Below are 20,062 nucleotides of genomic sequence, written 5' to 3'. Positions count from 1 at the left end.
GAGCTTTTTTATATATATATTTAAATATTCAAATCACTTCACTTCTAAGTAATAATACTAGTGATGCTTGACTTGGCAAACACCGCTAACCAGCACTTTTGCATATATTTTAACGTGCTCTCTGCAAAGTTAATTACATGCACAATGAATTCAAATCTGGAGGAAAATGATTTTATTAGTTACATGAATACCTCATAAATCCAACAGAATAAAGCTGCTTTTGTGTGTGTGCGTGTATGTGTGTGTGTTGACAAAAGCCTCAGCATCAAAGCCCGGGCTAATAGGTCATAACATGATAAGTGGAACAGGAAGAGAAATTCACAGCCGCTCTCGCTCTCTCTTGCTGCTCAGCTGTGGAGAGACGCTGCCGCTTAATTTATTTATTCCATTCCCATTAATTAGAACGTTTGCACTGACAAAACAGGCAAAAGGAGGCATTAGCACCTAGTTTACACTCCGCGTCCCTGAGCTGCCCTGATGCATTTTTTTTTCTCTCGCTCGCGTGCATTTACTCACACACACACAGACATGTGCATTCACATAGACAGAAACCTGCTCATGTGCTGAATGCAAACAAACACCCGTACATTAGCATTCAGTTGTCATACACAGCCCTGAAGCGCCGCGTGAGAAGTTTCCAGACAGATACGCTCACTTATTCATGTGTGGATTTTACTACAACAAGACTTTGGTAACCAATCACAGTAATTAACCATTTAACTGCCTGCTCTACCAAACGGTTGACCATGTTTTGACTGTTTTAAATAATGACTGTTAAAGTCATTTAAAGAATGACTGCATTAAATAAAGGTTTATACACACATCATTGTTGGTTTACAAGAAAATCAAACAAACATAATCCTGTTGCACTACTACATTTGATTTTGCTTTTATTGTAAAAAAAAAACAACAACAAGAAAACATGTTAAATGAGAATCTGAAATATTTTATGGCATACTTCAAAAAATAAAGATGATTTAGTACTCAGAGGTTTTATTTTGATTATTTTTAAATAAATTGGTCTTACACTTCATATTTTTCAGATTTTTCATAGTATATGTATTATTTCCCGTACTTTTACCATAAACTGACATTTCAACCTCTACCAAATGGTTGATATTTTACAAATTACAGGATGTGTTGAAAAGAAATGCATTAAGATTGCGAGATTTTTTCGATTAATTGTGCAGCTCTAACATATACAGTTGAAGTCAGAATTATTAGCCCCCCTTTGTATTTTTTTTTCTTTTTTAAATATTTCCCAAATGATGTTTAACAGAGCAAGGAAATTTTCATAGTATGTCTGATAATATTTTTTCTTCTGGAGAAAGTCTTACTTGTTTTATTTCGGCTAGAATAAAAGCAGTTTTTAATTTTTTAAAAGCCATTTTAAGGTCAAAGTTATGAGCCCCCTTAAGCTATATTTGTTTCGATTTTCTACAGAACAAACCATCATTATACAATAACTAGCCTAATTACCCTAACCTGCCTAGTTAACCTAAATAACCTAGTTAAGCCTTTAAATGTCACTGTAAGCTGTATAAAAGTGTCTTGAAAAATATCTAGTCAAATATTATTTACTGTCATCATGGCAAAGATAAAATAAATCCGTATATATGGTTGACTGGATGGAATGATACGTGAAACAATGTATGCAAAGACGGATGGATGAAAGACTGACTGATGGAGAAAAATAGATTGGAAGATATTTGGATAGGTAGAATAATGGAAATATATAAAGATGGATGGGTGGATGGATGGAATGATGCAAAGACAGAAAGACAGATGGATGGATGGAAAGAGAGAAAGATGGATGGATGGATGGAGAGAAGCAAAGATAAAAAGATGGATTGATGAATATAGACCTTTTTCTTGGCTGCTGCATGGAGGGCGCCATAGCAACCAGCGTCTTCCGGTAGAATGCTAAGAACTTCCGTTTACAGCGTTTACAACCAGTAATTTGCGCTCCGGAAATGAGTTTCAATAGTGTTTTGAGTGGATTACAGACTGTTTTTGTGAGACACAACTTTAAAAGGTGTGTGTTAAAGCCGTTATAATCTGTCAGATGTGGTTCATGCGCGCGAGAAAAACATACTCCTAGTTCACGTGTCTGCCATCAGAATACACTGTGTGTGTGTGTGTGTGTGTGTTTCCCCGGCCTGTCAGCTGTTAGCTCAGCGGCTCTTCAATGCACACACACCACACGCACACACACACAATACTTCACTGCAAACCAGATTACTGGCATGAAACTTAACAGGTATGTAAGTGATGCAATTTACAAAAATGACCAATAAAGTCCGTTACTGATACTCTGCTGGCTGATTTGCATGTTCATTCTAATCGCGAGTCGTTTCTGTTTTATTTAATGTGTTGTACTTACCACGGTTTGTGTTTTTCTGTCATTTCAAAATGTCAACTTATTTTCCCTTTGTCACAGTTATTAAATCAGTGTGCTAGTGGGACAGTACAGGTGACTTTAGCCATGACGAGGCTTCATTTAAACAGCAGAAGATGCTGTCTGACAACGGGGGGAAAATGCCTCGCAGCAGTTGTTTTCCATCCTATTAGATCAAATTTTTTTAAATGATCAGTCCAGGAGGTGGCGCTGATCGACAACAGTATCAGTTTAAAGATGATAAAAGCAGGTAAAATAGATTAAAACTATCGTTTCAAAGCTGTCCAAATGTGACTGTTTACATGCATCAGCTGCCGACCGGAAGTTCTTAGCATTCTCCTTGCATATACACGCAAAGCATAATGGGCAATTTTGCGTTCGAAGAAAAAAGGTCTATTATGGAAAGATGCAAAGATGGATGAATGGATGGATGGAAAAAACGCAAAGACAGAAAGATGGATGGATGAAAAGATGCAAAAATAGAAAGATAGTTGATGGATAGATGGAAAGATGCAAAGATAAAGGGATGGATGATAGATTGATGGAAAGATAGAAAGATAGATAGATGGAAAGATGCAAAGATAGGAAGATGGATGGAAATATTCAAAGATAGAAGAACAGACAAATGGAGTGATGAATGGAAAGATGCAAAGACAGAAAGATGGATGGAAATATGCGAAAAAGAAAGATGGATGCATAAATAGAATGATGGAAAGATAGACATGTAGATGGATGGATGGAAAGACTGAAAGGTAAAAAGTTGGATGGATGGATGGATGAATGGATGGGTGAAACAAAGATGGATGGATTGAAGGAAAAATAGAAAGATGTATGAATGGAAAAATGCAAAGTGAGAAAGATAGATGTTAATATTTATTATTAATTATTTTTTGTAAAATCTGCCAAGGGTTCAAAAGTTCATCTTGTTTTCCCTTTGAATTAAGCACACTCAGACATCGAATGTGTTCACTTCCAACATTAGGAGTTAATGCAATCCAAACCTTTTTTGTTGGTAGGGCAGTTTAAAGTGTTAAAGAACTACCTAAACTATCTTGGGGCAAGTCTGCATTTAATTGCTTAAAAAAATCCAGAAAAAAAAAAAAAAAAAAAAGAGTAAAATTGTGAAATATTATTACAATCTTAAATGCATGTTTTGCATGTGCACATATTTTAAAATGTCATTTATTCCTGTCGTACAAAGCTATATTCTTAGCATCTTTACACTAGCATTCAATGTCACATAATCCTTTAGGAAATCATTCAGTGCTTTCTTATTATTAATAATGTCCTCATTCATTCTCTTATCAGCTTAGTCCCTTTATTAATCTGGGGTCGCCACAGCGGAATGAACCACCAACTTATCCAGCATATGTTTTACACAGCATGCACACTCATTCACACACATATACTATGGTCAATTTAAGCTTACCCAATTCACCTATACTGCATGTCTTTGGACTTGTTCAGGGGAAACCGAAGCACCTGGAGGAAACCCAGGCGAACATGGGGAGAACATGCAAACACCACATAGAAATGCCAACTGACCCAGCCGATGCTCGAACCAGCGACCTTCTTGCTGTGAGACGATCTTGCTATCCTCTGCGCCACCGTGACGTCTTAATAATGTCCTATTTTTTATTAATGTTGAAAACAACTGTGCTGCTTAAAGGTTTTAGAGTATGTAAAGCAATGTGTTTTATAGTATAAATCTTACTAAAGAAACGTTCCTTATTGTCCACAATTGGAAATTAATCTTTGGCTTCACCACACAACCACATCAGCGTTCAAATCACACATAATCACAGAAAACAGGCAACACAAGTACAACAAATACATTCAATATCATCATATTAAAAAGTCAAACACTGTAAAACCCAAAAAGTTAAGGTAACTCAAAGGAACTTTGGTAACTTTTTACTTGGTAAAAAAGTAACTTTGAGGAAACCGATTGCAACAAACCATTCAAGTTCAAAAACTGATCCCAACGCGTACTGTCAACTTATTCCATTTGAGTAAACAAAGCAATTTGAGCACAGTAAAACCCAATAAATGAAGAGAACTCAACTGAGTACTGTAAAATGCAATAAGCGAAGGCAACTCAAACCGCTTGAGGAAACCAATTGCTACAAACCATTTGAGTTAAAAAACTAATCTATATGAGTACTGTGAACTTACTCGATTTAAGTTAAAGTAAAGAGGTATTTAACTCATTACCTTCAACACGGAGTTCAAAACTCTTTTCAAATGAGTAGAATTTACTTTCGGTCAATTTTGCGTTAGCTACACTCATTTTATTTGATAAAGTTGGCTGTTGGGTTTTACAGTGTACTTAAAACCCAGTATTTAAAATTCTAATGGAAGTCAGCACAAAGGACTTGTGATAGACATTTTTCTTTACTTGAGGTTGCCTAAAAAGTCTTTTTGATGGCAAAGCTGAAATTTTATATTTAAGGGATCTTTCAGGCTTTAAAACGCTCCAGTGTCCCTATATCTGTAGATATACGGAGATGTGTATCTACTACTACAGTTTAGTTTTTATAAAAACATTGCCATTTAAGATAAAAAAAAGAGGAATGCATCTCATCAACAGGTATTACTGCACAAAAGTGCCCTCGTTTCATTTAAAATGAGCCAAATCGGTTTTTATTTGGGACAACTTAATTGTTTTAAGTTCAATTCACTTAAATTTGTAAAAATAACAAATTACCTTAATTGATTTGTGTTGAGACGACATGAAGGATCTGTGTGGGATCCAGCATTTTTTTACAGTGAGAAAAGAAAAAAAGCTCCATCACTAAAAAATTTATAACATGATTAAATTGCTACATAACCAACTAATGTAGGTTAATAACTTTCTGAAAATCAGAGAATCTAAAATTGACTACATTACAACAACGTGTGTTACTTTTTATAATGAGAGCACCATGGAAGATGTCCATAGGAGAAGGACTGTGCAGCTAACGCTACAGTCATGTACACATTTGTAAGGGAAACACAGTGAAGATGTGCATCTACAGCTACAGCTGATTGTTTTTAAAAACAATAAAATAAAAAACAGGGAAACAAATCTCATCAGCAAGTATTACTGCACAAAATTACATTCTTTTAATTAAAATGATTCGAATGAACTTAATTCTTGAGTTTTTTTTGGGACAACTTAATTGTTTTAAGTTCAACCCAATTACATTTGTACAAACAGTAAGTTAACTTAACTAATCTGTGTTGGTATGTACAACATGAAGGACTTGTGTGGGATCCATCCAGCATTTTTTACAGTGAAAAAAGGAAAAAAGCTCCATCACTAAAAAGTTTACAATATGACTGGTTTACTTTAATACATTTCTGCAAGTTAAGGAATCAAAAATTGACTATATTATAACAATGTGTTACTTTTTGAAATGAGTGCACCATGAAAGATATCCATAGGAAAAGGGTTGTGTATCTACTGCTACAGTGAGGTACACTTTTGTAAGAGAAACACAATAAGATGTTTATCTACAGCTACAGTTAATTTAAAAAAAGAAAACACTGCCATTTAATATAAAATATAGAGGAACACATCTCATCAACAGGTATTGCTGCACAATAGTGCCCCCATTTTACTTAAAATGAGTCGAATCAACTTAATTCTAGAGGGTTTTTTCGGGACAACTTAATCGTTTTAAGTTCAATACACTTAAATTTGTAAAAACAGTAAGTTAGCTTAATTGCATTAGTACAATATTAAGGATTTATGTAGGATCCATTAAGCATTTTTACAGTAAAAAGGGAAAAAGCTCCATAACTAAAGTTTACAACATGACTACATTGCTAAATAAGCAGTTGGTTTACTGTAATACATTTCTCCAAGTCAACAAATCAAAAATTGACTACATTCCAACAATGTGTGTTACATTTTAAAATTAGACTGCTAATTTTAAAACATTGCCATTTAAAATAAAAAATAGAAAAATATCTCATCAGCAGGTATTAACGCACAAAAGGGCACTGGTTTTACTTAAAATGAGTTGAATCAACTTAATTTTTGAGGATTTTTTTGGGACAATTAATTGTTTAAGTTCAACTCACTTGCTACAGTTTTTTTAAAACATTGCCATTTAATAAAAACAATAAAGGAACACATCTCATCAACAGGTATTACTGCACAAAAGTGCCCTCATTTTATTTGAGTCGAATCAACTTAATTTTGGAGTTTTTTTTGGGACAACGTAATTGTTTTAAGTTCAACCCACCCGTAAAAACAGTAAGTTAACTTAATTGATTTGTGTTGGTATAACATGAAGGGTTTGTGCGGGATGCAGTATTTGTTTTAACAATGGAGCTAAAAAGTTTACAACATGACTATATTGCTACATAACTAGTTGTTTAATAACTTTCTTAAAGTCAACAAATCAAAAATGGACTACAATGAAGCAGTGTGTGTTACTTTTTAAAATGAGCGCACCATGGAAGATGTCCACAAGGGCAGAATATGTGTCTACTGCACAACACGCACACACACACAAAACAGAAAAAAAAAAAAAAAAAAGAGAAAAGTCTGGCTGTATCGGCGCGGGCCGCATCCTCCCTCTCTCTCAGTCCGTCTCGGCGCTGAACAAAAGGCGGATTCTGAGAGCGGCAGGAGGACCCCTGAGGAGAAGAAAGCCGCTGCACTCCAGCGCTGTGCTGAATGAGCTCTTTTCACCAGAGTCCTGTGCTGTTTACTCTAGTTCAATAATAGCCCTCATTTTCCAATCATTATTCGCTCAGTCTGACTGCCGCTATTAGCCTGTCCGGCGTGTCACTCATAGCGCGCCGTACACACCCATACAGAAATAACGTCACGGCGCAAACACACATTCCTATAAGGGCTCACGTCAAAACCCTTGCTTGTCAAAAGTGTCACGAGGTCTACAACTCAACCTCTACTGACACACTTTAAAGTTTAAACGCCCAATTTGAACTTTAAAACGAGCATCAGTTTGATCATTCGGCTGGCGTATGAAAGGTTATTCTGTGTAAAAAATATATATATGTGTACTTAAACACGATTAGCCGGATGATCTATGGAGCTGGTGTATTTTTTCACGTCTAATATCCCAGACAGAAGCCCGACAGCCAAAGTCTGCCGCTTGCCAAACTCTCCATTTTGATTTGGAACATGGCTATCGTAGCGTATGTGATCGTTCGTGCGGCCAAATTATGATTCATTAAAAATGAGAAACCCACCCCGTTTTAAAAATGAAAAATAATACAAATTTTAAAAAATTGCATCATCTTTAATAAATAAATAAATAAAAGCGAGTGTGTGTTTCTGTATTGAAATGGCATGAAGGCTTGTTTGTCCCGTCGGCGGCGTGACAGAGGTGTTAAGATGGCGAGAGAGGGAGGACGTGTTTGGAGAAACAGGGCCTGGAAAAGCGGGTTAAATGGAAGGAGAGGCTGGGAAAGAGAGAGGGATGTTGGCAGAGCGTGTGGCGTGATTTGAAAAGCTGAGATCCGAGCGGCCGTGCCAAACACACACACCAGTCGAAGTTCCCTTTCGCAGACTGGCTTTTGTTTCCATCTTGGCATTTTACACCATCTTTATTCTCTGCCCGCTGTTCTATTCTGCGTTATTCACAAATGCAACAACGCAAATAACAATTTTAATAATAATTATAATAATTAATGGTTGACATGGTGGACTGGTTTAGGTGAAACATCTTTTAAACTGACAGAGAATATTAATATCTCTGCGTGATTTTATTTCTTGTTTGCTAATGTTTATATGTGTCCAGTATACGGGGTGTTTTGGTTTTACCTCTGCGAGTTTTATTTGCCTGTCCTGGCCGAATGAAAAGCCATAAAGAAAAACAGGGCCCAGCCAAAGTCAATCTTTCTCCTCTGACGGTTCAGTTTTTCAAAATGAGCTGATTTTGACTTTCTACACAAGTGTTCGCTGATGAAACACAACTAACCAAACACTACTCTTAAAATAAAAACAGATTTTGCTGCTTGTTCAAACTACTTTCGAAGATTACTACAATTTTTAAGTTTTTTTTTTAAAATTGTTTTATGTTTAAACCACATAAATTTGACGAGTAAACTTAATTGATTTGTGTTGGGACAACATTAATGAATTGCATGAAACCCAGCGTTTTTACCAGTGTACAATTCTAACGTATTATTAATCTTAAATCAAACAAAACGTGCTCAGGGGTAGCTTAAATAATGTGTTGGTTCTCTTTGGGTAAGAGATTCATCTGAATAAACAGCAAAAATCAGTCCAAAAAAATACACTTTTTTTTTTTTCACATTTTTCGAGTGACTTGGACTGATTTTTGCTGTATTATGTAATGTTATTTGCGCCAAATTAATGAAAATACACAATATAATACATTTAACACTGAATAATTAATGACACTATAATAAACAAATGTGCTAATCAGAACATATCATAACCACAAAGTGAGTTAGTGTAAATAAATGTGTAATTAAATAAAGCATAAAGAGTTTCCACAAAATAAAATGACATTGTAACACTTTACAATAAGGTTGTATTAGATAATGTATTTAATAACATGAACAGTCAATGAAAAACACATTTATTATAGCATTTATTGATCTTTGTTAATGGTAAATATATTGTTCATTGTTAGTTTGTCAATCACGAATTTGGATTTTAATAATGCAGAAATCTACAATTAATAAATGCGGCACAAATATTGTTTATCATTCTTAGTTCATTATTATTATTATTATTAAATACATTTATTAACATTACCTCATTAGAAATTTCCCAATTACATTATGGCATCACAAAATGATAATTAAAATACATTTCATGACACGTTGTTGTATAATTTAGTATGATGAATTCAAAATATTCAGCATCGGATTAGATTAGATTTTTGGGTTTACTGCCATATCTTCAGCCAGATTCTCTGGCTATGCCATGGCAAAAAACATATCACGATTATTTTAGAAATATCACTTTAATTTTCTATGTCTTAATTCAGTAATTCCACTTTCATGGCAAAGAACAGGTCACTTACATCGATTTAAACATAAAATAACTGAACATAAACATAAGAGACAGAGAAAAATAAAGAAGAAATTTCTAGATGGCACTTTTTTGCATCTGAACTCTTCAATTATAACATTATTTTAACAATAAAAAGTCATCAACGTCAATAAATAATACATAGGATAAAATACATAAATAATCATAATCATATAGCAAATAAAAAACTAAAACAGCTTTACTTCTGATAAAAATTGCACAATTCTGGAAGGATTCACATTTAAAAAGTCTCTCCAGATAAAAATCGTTGTGTGATAACAATTAAAAAGTATATGTATATACAAGTATATGTTCAAAAGTTTGTTTTTTGTTGCAATATTGACATTTTGGGGGTTCTTCTCCTTTATATTAAGCATCAGAAATTCGCTGATGTAATTAAATTTGACCAAAAAATACCTTCATTTCATTTATTAGTGTACGATTATTGTTTAAAAAGTGCTTCAGAAAATGAAATTTGACATTTATTTTTATATTTTTGTATGCATTTGAAATTTAATTACAGAAATATAGTTTTTTTTATTATTACCAAAGATATTACCTTTCTATTTAAAATAAAAAATAGAGGAACGCATCTTATCAGCAGGTATTACTGCACAAAAGTGCCCTCATTTTATTTAAAATAAGACAAAATAACTTAATTATTTAGGGTTTTTTTTTTGGGGGGGGGGGGGGGTACAACTTAATGTTTTTATGTTCAACCCACTTACATTTGTAAAAACAGTTAGTTAACTTAATTGATTTGTGTTGGGACAACATGACGGATCTGTGTGGGATCCACCCAGCATTTTTACAGTAAAAAAAGGGAAAAAGCTACATTACTAAAAAGTTTACAACATGACTTTGCTACATAACCAGCTGGTGTACATTATAATCAATAATAATAATAATAATAATAATAATAATAATAATAATAATAATAATAATAATAATAATAATAATATAAGATAAACAAACTGAAACAGTTCTTTAAGGTTTTCTTTGATAAAAAAAATGCACAATTCTGGAAAGATTCACAAGTCTCTCCAGATAAAAATTGTTGTGTGATAACACTGAAAATAAGGCATTACACAAGTATATGTTTAACAGGTTGGTTTTTGTTGCAATATTGACATTTTGCTTAATCTCTTTTATATAAAGCATCAGAAATTCGCTGATCTAATTAAATTTGACCAAAAAATGCCTTCATTTAGTTTATTAGTGTACAATTATTGTTTAAAAAGTGCTTCAGAAAACAAAATTTGACAATTTATTTATTTTTATATATAAATATTTTGAATGCATTTTAAATTCAATTTCAGAAATATTGTTTTTTATTGTTACCAAGATATTACCTTTCTATTAAGCTTTTAATACATAAACATTTATTTTCTAGATTTTCTTTTAAATTTTTTAACCTACTATCACTACAGTTAGTGTTTTCATTGACATTTTTATAGATGTATTAATAAATCGGCTACAAAAGATTTAAAAACTGCCTGATGGCTCTAAAAACAAAATCCAAAAAATCTAAAGTAGCTCCATCGCCTGTGATAAAGCAAACCCTCTCAGTCACACGCACAATAAACACAGGAAAAAGTAGCGTTCTGAAAGATACCCAAGCAACACCTTCACATTAGGAAAAGAAAGTCTAAACAATCCTCTCCAGCTCCAAATGAAGTGAAATGTGAAGGTGACCAAAGCGGTGTGTGTCAGTGGTCAGTGCGGGTGACTGTCTGCTGTCGGTCTGGAGCAGCGGGAATCTGTTAGCGGCCCACAACACCTTGTTTACCAGCCAAGAAGAAACGCTGCTGCCCAAAGGCCTGCTGCCCAAAACCTCTTATCGCTTTCATCGTTTCATTTTCCTTACGAAGAGTGCGGACAAACTGGGAAAAGGCTAGTGCTGGACGATATGACAAAAACCTCAAATCAAGAGTCATCTCATATCATATACAATCATGACACAGTACAATTTCTGTAAATTCAATATATTGACAATCAAAGGACTATTTCTTTTTTACATTTAAAGTATATGAAAAGTCTAAATTATTCACCCTCCCGTGGATTTCTCTTTCTTTTTTAAAATATTTCCAAAATGATGTTTAACAGACCAATGAATTTTTCACAGTATTTCCTAAAATATTTTTTCTTCTTGAAAAAGTCTTATTTTATTTATTTCGGCAAGAAATGTTTAAAAAAAAAAAAAAAAAAAAAAATTTATGGTCAAAATTATTAGCCCCTTTAAGCTATATTTTTTTCGATTGTCTAAAGAACAAACCATCGTTATACAATGACTTGCCTAATTATAACATGCCTAATTAACCTAGTTAAGCCTTTAAATGTCACTTAAAGCTGTATAGAAGTGTCTTGAAAAATATCTAGTCAAATATTATTTACTGTCATCATGGCAAAGATAAAATAAATCAGTTATTAGAAATTAATAAAACTATTATGTTTAGAAATGTGTTTAAAAAATCTTGTTTCAGTTAAATAGAAATTGAGGGAAAAAATAATCATAATTTAGAAGGGCTTTAAATGTTCAGAGCTTCAGGCTAAACGTTTGATTAAAAAAATGTGGAAATTTACAGAAATATTAATAGAATTATCAAAAACTAATGATTACAGGCTAACTAAAATGCTAAGCTGTAAACATTGTACTTTCTCATGATGCTGTTATTCATATTTCTGTCTGGACCCCTGTACTGACTGTGCTTATATAAATGATGAAAAGTATTACAGTAAACAATGCATTTTGTAACACCCTGAAGTAAACAATTAAGCATAATATGAATGATAAATTTGTCTATACAATATATAATGACATTGCACAGCCCTAGAAAATCCTGCTAAATGCCAAACTCAAAGTTTGCAGCTCATACTGTCTATCAGCACCCACACGTCTTTATTTTTATCAGAATAAACAGCAAGAATCAGTCCAAGGCACTCGAAAAAAGGTTTCTTAATATTTTTTCCACATTTTTCAGGTACCTTGGACTGATTTTTGCTGTTCTATTAATGTTATTTGCATCAAGTGAATACAAATACATAATATAATACTTTTAATACTGCATAATAAATGACAATATAATAAATGAATAAATAACGTGTGTTCATCATAACCACAAAGCGAATTAGTGTAAATAAATGTGAAATTAAATTCAATTATAGTTACCACATATTAAAATTAACACTTTACAATAAGGTTGTATTAGTTTTTGTATTTACTAACATGAACAATCAATGAAAAATACATTACAGCACTTATTGATCTTTGTTAATGGTAAATATATTGTTCATTGTTAGTTTAGGTCAACCTAGAATTTGGATTTTAATAATGCATTAATAAACATTAATCTACAATTAATAAACGCCATACAAATATTGTTCATTATTAGTTCAAGTTAGTAAATACACTAACATTACCTCATTGTAAATTTACACCTTTACAGCCCTAGAAAACTAGTGTGTTGCAGACAAATCCTGCTATAAGCTAAACTCTTAAAGTTTGCAGCTCCCACTGTCTATCGGCACCCACAGCTCAAAACACGTCTTTATTTTTACATCCCGCAACACCTCTCAGACATCTCCAACACCTCGAAAAAGCTGTTGAAATCACCCTGAACGGATGATTCGCTGTGAAACAAGTGATTTACCGCTTGACCGGACTTTAAGGGTCTATTGTCATTGCACTATATACATCCATTTCCCCTTCTGAAAGGAAAAGGCCGGCATTAGTTCCCCTCCTTTCTGTGCTTTACAACAGCGCTCTCCAGCCATCGTCTGACTACAGAACTTGGCATTGCGGCCTGGGGTTTTTTAATCGGCTGTCTGAACTGGACGCTGCAGCTCGATTGGAGATGAGAGCAGGCACATGTTTTTATCATGACTCCGTGATAATGTGAGCCAGCTCCAGAGATGACTAACAGGAGAGAAAGCAATCAATCATTTTGACAAACACACAAGAAAAATAACAACTTTTTTTTTGTTCTTTCTGGAGAGATGCTTTTGAGAAACTCCCATTAATCATCATCATTAATACAGCCGGCGTACGGTGAGAAGAGCGAGCGTAATTACGCCACCGTGCTCCTGGGTATTTAACCGGTGCGAGTTTAACGTCATTAATCGCTCCCAAAGGGCGATACGACACGCTTCTCGTCAATAAACCACCAAACAACTGCTTGTCCAACACGCACCGCTGAAACAGGACCTGAAGTGTACGTTTTACATAAACCGTGTGCAAATATTACAGCATGTGTATACTGGAGTCTGAATGTAAACGCTGATTTTCAGAGACAGCAAAAGCAGAAGTGATCTAAACCAGGCCTGGGTTTTCTTTTCTTTTTTTGGCAGGGGCTGCTGAGCAAGTTCTAGAAGTGCAGTCGAAAAATAAATGCAAATGTTTGCTTTGAGAATAATCTCTACAAAACACAGACTATAAGAAAAAACTGAGTCTGTGAGTGTTGAAAGAGATAGTTCACTCAAAAATGTAAATTCTGCAATCATTTACTCATCTGTTAAACACAAAAAAGATATTATGAACATTTTGGGAAAATTAATCAATGACCTGACCCTAACCCTAACCTAAACCTACTATGGAAATCAATGTTTACAGGTTTTCAGCTTTATACAAAATATATATTTTGTGTGTGTTCAGCAGAAATCTCATTTGAAACCACACTAGGATGAGTAAATATTCATTTCTGGGTAAACTATTCCTTGTGAGGGGAAAGGGAAAGCCGTTGTTCCAGTATTCTCTCAATATGGTAAAGCGGATGTGGTCGGAACAATGAGCCACCGGGCCGATTTAATAGTGTCCGGATTAAGACAGGAGATGCGGCCGGGGTCAGCAGGAGATAATCTGCGTCCTGGCATACCGTTAAACAGGAAAAGGACGGCATGTTGAACCGGCTAACTGACGCTGAGTTCCACACGGAGCGAAAGGGAAACTCGGCATGGGCAACAAAATCTCTTTCAGAGGCGCTGCCAACAAACAGAATTATGGCTCTGTGTCACAACAAAGGCGAAAAGCATCGTCAAACGCTGCCTGTTCACATACTCTGAGTGCACAGATAATGGCTAAATAACCGAGCTGCCTGTAAATAGCTGCAAATAAAATATTCCACTGTTTGGGAGTGTGTGTGTGTGTGTGTGTGTGTGTGTGTGTTTCTGTTTTCCCAGGAACTGGTCACCAGGATATGATTAATACTTTAACAAAACCACAAAGACCAACGGTAACCTTTAAAACCATACACAAATTAAATCAATAAAATGAGAACTAAAATAAATGAAATGCAAATAAAATAAACAAATGAAGAGTTCAGATGCAAAAACCTCTAAGTGCCATCTGAAATTTCTGTCAAAAATGAACATTTTTCTCAGCCTCCTTTGTTTATGTTGATTTATTTTACTTTAAAAGACCATGGAAATAACTTATTTTTCTCCATAAAAGTAAAACTACTGAACCTACACACAGGAGCCTGATAAAGAGGGTCATTTTAGAAAACATTTCAGACGGCATTTAGAGGTTTTTGCATCTGAACTCTCCAAATATTGTTGTAGAATTGTGAAAGGCAATATTTCAGTTATATATGGGCCATTTTAATTAAATTATTATTAGTACTAGTATTATAAAAATAACATGCTAATGGCAAAGATATTAATCTGAAAACCTGGAATGATATAATTATCTAAAATCAAATTAAAATGATACACATTTAAGCTTGTTTTGAATTTTAATGAATGTCTTCCGACTTAACTTTGACATTTCTTTTACTGCTTAACGAAATGCATTAGTTAATAAATTAATCAAACAAATTAAAACATTAAACATTATATTAAAAAATGTAAACATAAAACAAAACATTAAAGACGATATAACTGTTCAGTCAATGAGAATGTGATCATTCTGATTACTGCGTTCCTTAAAGGCAGCTAAATGAAATAAATGAAAAAACTATTGAAGATTGAATGAAATCTGAATCAATAGGACAGAAAATGTTTGTTCTATGAGAATGAGCAATCTGATGATCGATTTCTGTTTACAGCACGCTCTCAATGCTGAGCAAAATACAAAAATAAACAACAATACATAAATTGAGACTGCAGAGAAAGCAAATGTTCTGTTTATGAGAATGTGATCAGTTGTGTGTACTAAAGGGCAGCAGTGTAATAAACCTCTGTCTCTTTCGGTGTATGTGTGTGTATGTGTCTCCGGCCTTTACACCAGCTGGGAGAACGCCAGCTGTCACTGCCACAATACACAACCTGACATTTTAACACACACACACATTTTACTATATGCACACAACCTGGAAAGCAGACACAAAAAGTCAAGCAAAAACTCACACAGTTTTCGCACCTTCAAGTTTCAATGCAAGCACACAAACGATCACAACAGCAACCAATTAAACACAAAGAAACAAAGGGCGTATTTGCATATATTTGCATGCGAGTGTGTTTTTGGATTGCAGCCCGGAACTGAACCGGACCGTGTTTCCTGCAGTGGGTTACAGTACGTGAGACTCACCTGGCGTGTGGACGAAGTAGGCCAGATACAGGTCCAGTTCCTTGACGGACACTCCGATGTGGTGCGGCTGCACGCAGAGGCCGTGGTTGGAGCACTGCGGGGACTTGACCAGCCTCTCTCCATCCGTGCTCTCCAGCGGGCTTCCCTTGAACAGGATAACCATCACCAGGTCCAGGCGCCAGACCTTGTCGGCTTGCCGCAGGCAGTCGATGCGGCGGATCTTGCCCTTCTGGTCGGGGTTGGAGAGCACGCAGCACGGCGGCTTCTTCCCCGTGATGGTGAGCACAAAGTCCTCGCGGAACTCGGGGCGGATGTCTTTGCGGAGCTTGGCGAGCAGACGGGACGCCCACTTCTGCTTGATCTCGGGCTTCTCGCCCAGGAGTTCGTCTTTGACGGCGCGCTCCTCATCCTTCGTCATGCGCTTCTCGTGCTTTTTGAAGTATTTGCGCTTACGGGCCTGGAGGTTGAACCAGGTGTAGGAGAACGCACGGACATGTGGCAGCAAAGCCTCGATGAAGGGATGAAATTCATCCTGTTGGAGAGGGGAAACAAATAGATTTGTAATTTCAGATAAATGAAAAGATGTTGGAAAATTTGCAGACACAATTTACAGACCTAAAAATAGGATTTATGTCTTGCTTTTCGAGAAAAAATATCCAAAATATTAAGAAAGAATTTGTATTTTTTGGGATATGTTTTCAATAACGTTTATGCTTTAAAAAAAGATAAATTTCAAAATTTGATAGAGATAAAAATAAATATATTATCTTAAAACTGCATTAAGTGAATTAAGCATTTTTTTTTACTGAAAAACACAAAAAAATCTGATTAAGATTTCTTTTTATTGCAGATATTAGTAAATTAAAAAGATTAAATAGGGTAATTTCAACTGAAATCATTTTCACAATACAAGCATGCATTAAAATTCCCCATAATTTCCGACACGCGTAACAGAATTAAATTAAAAAGATTTAGCCAATTCGAGTCAACTCAAACAAACATCGCAGAGGCAGTGCAGGAATTCCGGGCTTCTGCGATTCACAAAAAGCAGCTTCTTTAGCTCAAGTCAGGCCAAGAAAAGCTTGGCGATCCCCACGGCAACGGAAGACTCATTCAGCTCTCCAATAATACCTTCACCACACAACGCTCAGTGACAAAGCCTAAACCGCGCCACGGTGCCCCAGTGCCAGGGCCGCCGTGCCCCAGACCTTCTCCGCCAACTCTCGCCACAACAAGACCACGGCTGAACTGCGTCCCTTCAAGACCTGCCATCAAATCCTCTCTGCAGGCTGCTGTTGTGCGGAAATCCAGGCATGTTCACATTTCGACAATCGAGAAGGCAGATAGCACCATGAAAAGCACACAGCAGAAAGAGAGAGAAAGGCTGGTAGTTACCATTTTGCACTCTCATCATAAATTTGGCACGCCGTTCAGGAAGAAAAAAAAATCCACCCGCACCAGTTCTTTGCCACTCACGCCGAAACAACAACTGCTGGCTTGGCAGAGAAGAAGAATTGGCGACAAAAAAAAAAAACTTGGGTATAAAGGAAAAAAAAAAGACTGGAGATGCTCCAATTGCCGGCGGAAAGAAGTTAATTTCAAGATCTGAAAATGTTCTTTTGCTTTGCTTTTGCCGCAAACGATTCCAGGTAAAATGTGATGTTATGAAATAAAAATAAATAAATAAAAAAAAAGTGAAGGAATTTTTCTTAAAAATTTAAATTACGAAGGATTTTTTTAAAATTATTAAATAAAAAGTGTGCACAAAACAAACTATAAACGCATTCAGCGCTCAAAAATAAAACGCTCTTGCTTTCCAAATAATTAAAAAAAAAATCTAAACAATGCCGGAAAAAAAAAATCCTTGGCAAAGCACAATGAGTGTTTTCTTAGATCTTTGGATCCGGCAAAAAACTCAGAGAGCGTGGCACACACATAACGCAGGCACATGCATGCACACTCCTGCCACGAAGGGGGGCGGGGGGGAGCTGGCTAATGCAAAGCACAGAATACGGGCAGGAAGAAGAAGAAAAAAAAGAGAACCGAATCAATGTTGGACGAGCTTGCAGGACCGCTGGCAAACCCAAGTGCTGCTGCTTTTTTTACTCCTTTTCTCTCCAACTCTCTCTCTCTCTCCCTCGATCGCTCGTCCTCTCCGCGTTCTTTCCTTAACCATTGCCTGAGTCTTTGCCAACACGAGCAGGGCCCACCTATTTGGCAACAAGATGCCTGTAGCTCAGCCAATACGTTCGCTTGAAGAGCTGAAAGGGAGGGGAAAGAGAGAAGGGGGGCTGGTGGCAGAATGAGAGAGAGAGAGATAGAGAAAGAGAGAGAGAGAGAGAGCACGCAGTCCAGTCCGATGGTGTACAATTTGCCAGTCTGACAAGTTCCGATCTTCCACCGAGGCAAAGTTCAGCATCCCATCAAGCTCGTCATGGCAACCGTGTTTTTAAGTCTGGGTTGTAGTCGCCGTCGCTGTGGTTTACGCGACCCTCCCTCCCTCCTCCCCTCTACCAGCTTGCGTAATGCCACCTTGGCACGGGGCGATGGGAGAAAGAGCTCTCTCCCATACTCCCAGCAGACCCTGCAGCCGGCAGCTGCTCGTGGATTTAGCGGCCGAGACAAAGACGAAAGCGACCATGCACCCCGTGTGCATCTCTAATTTAAAACAAACATATGCCGTGTTTGTCTGCAAAAGCACCAAAAACAAGAGGCTCAATCAAGCAGGCCTATCTGACCCATCTGAAAAAAACTTTGCAAAGTTGTCTGGGAAAATGTTTACTGCGAAAGTCTCTTGCACCAGATCAGAATCTCCTATTAGGCATCAGATGTTAGAAACAACACAATACAAAACCTCAAATTGTTGAGCACTAATGAGCATGATAACAGATTCTGAGGTCACTCCAAGTAAAATAAATAAAAACGAGAGCGAAAACTTAAACTAATGTCTTATTTCTGAGTCGTATTCCCATATAATTAAAAGTTTATGTAAATTAGTATCCATTAGAAATGCGGCCATGAATGATCTAAAATGCCTTTCTCTTTTGTGCATGCAAATACTGCTGTTTTAAAAACCTGTAACCATAATCTGAGTTTTGGGAACAGTGCTAATTTCCTTGCCGAAAAATTTGCCATAATTTTAATGACGAACAAGTTTCTACAGACGAAAACTAGACGAAAACTTAATAAAAAATTAAGTGATGATGACGACAACTAATATACAAATATACTGACATTTTCGTTGACTAATAAAATCGAGACGAGAATGTGATTGGGGGAACGTTTTTTTGGAAAATATACAATTAGAATTAATCTTGGTATGTGATGCATGACACTTTAAAAACGTAACTGATCCACAGTAGACATGGGATGTGATTACGTCATCATAAGAGTAGATTAAGTTGACGAAAATATAACAAAATTTGGTCGACTAAAACTAAAATGATTCAAAAGACTAAAAGACTACTTTAATTTTGCATTCAAAGAATCTCTTAGACCAGAACAGAATCTCCTATTAGACATCGGATATTCAAAAACAAAACAATACAAACCTAAAATTGTTGCGCGCTAATAAGCATGATAACAGATTATGAGGTCACTCCAATTTAAAAAAATAAATAAAATAAAATAAAACAAAATGAGAGTGAGAACTGAAACTAATGTCTCATATCAGAGAGATGTTTTCCCATATAGATCAAAGTTTATGTAAATTATTATACATTATATTGTACATTAGTGCATGCAAATACTGCTGTTTTAAAAACATGTAACCATAATCTGAGTTTTAGGACCAGTGTTAATATCACTGACGAAAATTTTCTGTCATAATTTTCTTGACGAACAAGTTTCTACATACGAAAACTTTATAAAAATTAAGTGATGATGATGCCAACTATAATAAAAAGTTACTGACATTTTCGTTGACTAATAAAAACGAGACGAGAATGTGATTGGGGGGACGTTTTTTGGAAAATATCCGATCAGATTTAATCTTGGCGTGTGATGCATGACACACACACACACACACACATTTAAAAAGTAACTGATCCACAGTAGACGCGGGATGCGATTACAATATTATAAGAGTAGAGTAGATTTAGTTGACTAAAATTTTATG

The 20,062-nt window shown here is 35.6% G+C and overlaps 1 protein-coding gene across 6 annotated transcripts in view; it reads right to left on the bottom strand.

The window, feature by feature from the left end:
- The window catches only part of nfixb (nuclear factor I/Xb), a 276,181-nt gene that overhangs the window by 165,821 nt on the left and 90,298 nt on the right, over positions 1-20,062 (bottom strand). For all 6 annotated transcript variants that reach the window (XM_056453183.1, XM_056453178.1, XM_056453179.1 and 3 more), the window contains one exon: positions 15,946-16,477. In XM_056453183.1, coding sequence (XP_056309158.1) covers positions 15,946-16,477 — 532 coding nt within the window. The remainder of the gene's footprint in view (positions 1-15,945; positions 16,478-20,062) is intronic.

This window comes from Danio aesculapii, chromosome 3 (genome assembly GCF_903798145.1).
Source record: "Danio aesculapii chromosome 3, fDanAes4.1, whole genome shotgun sequence".
Classification (NCBI taxonomy): Eukaryota; Metazoa; Chordata; class Actinopteri; order Cypriniformes; family Danionidae; genus Danio; species Danio aesculapii.
Note: the sequence above shows the minus strand (reverse complement) of the source record. Positions and strands in the feature narration are given on the sequence as shown.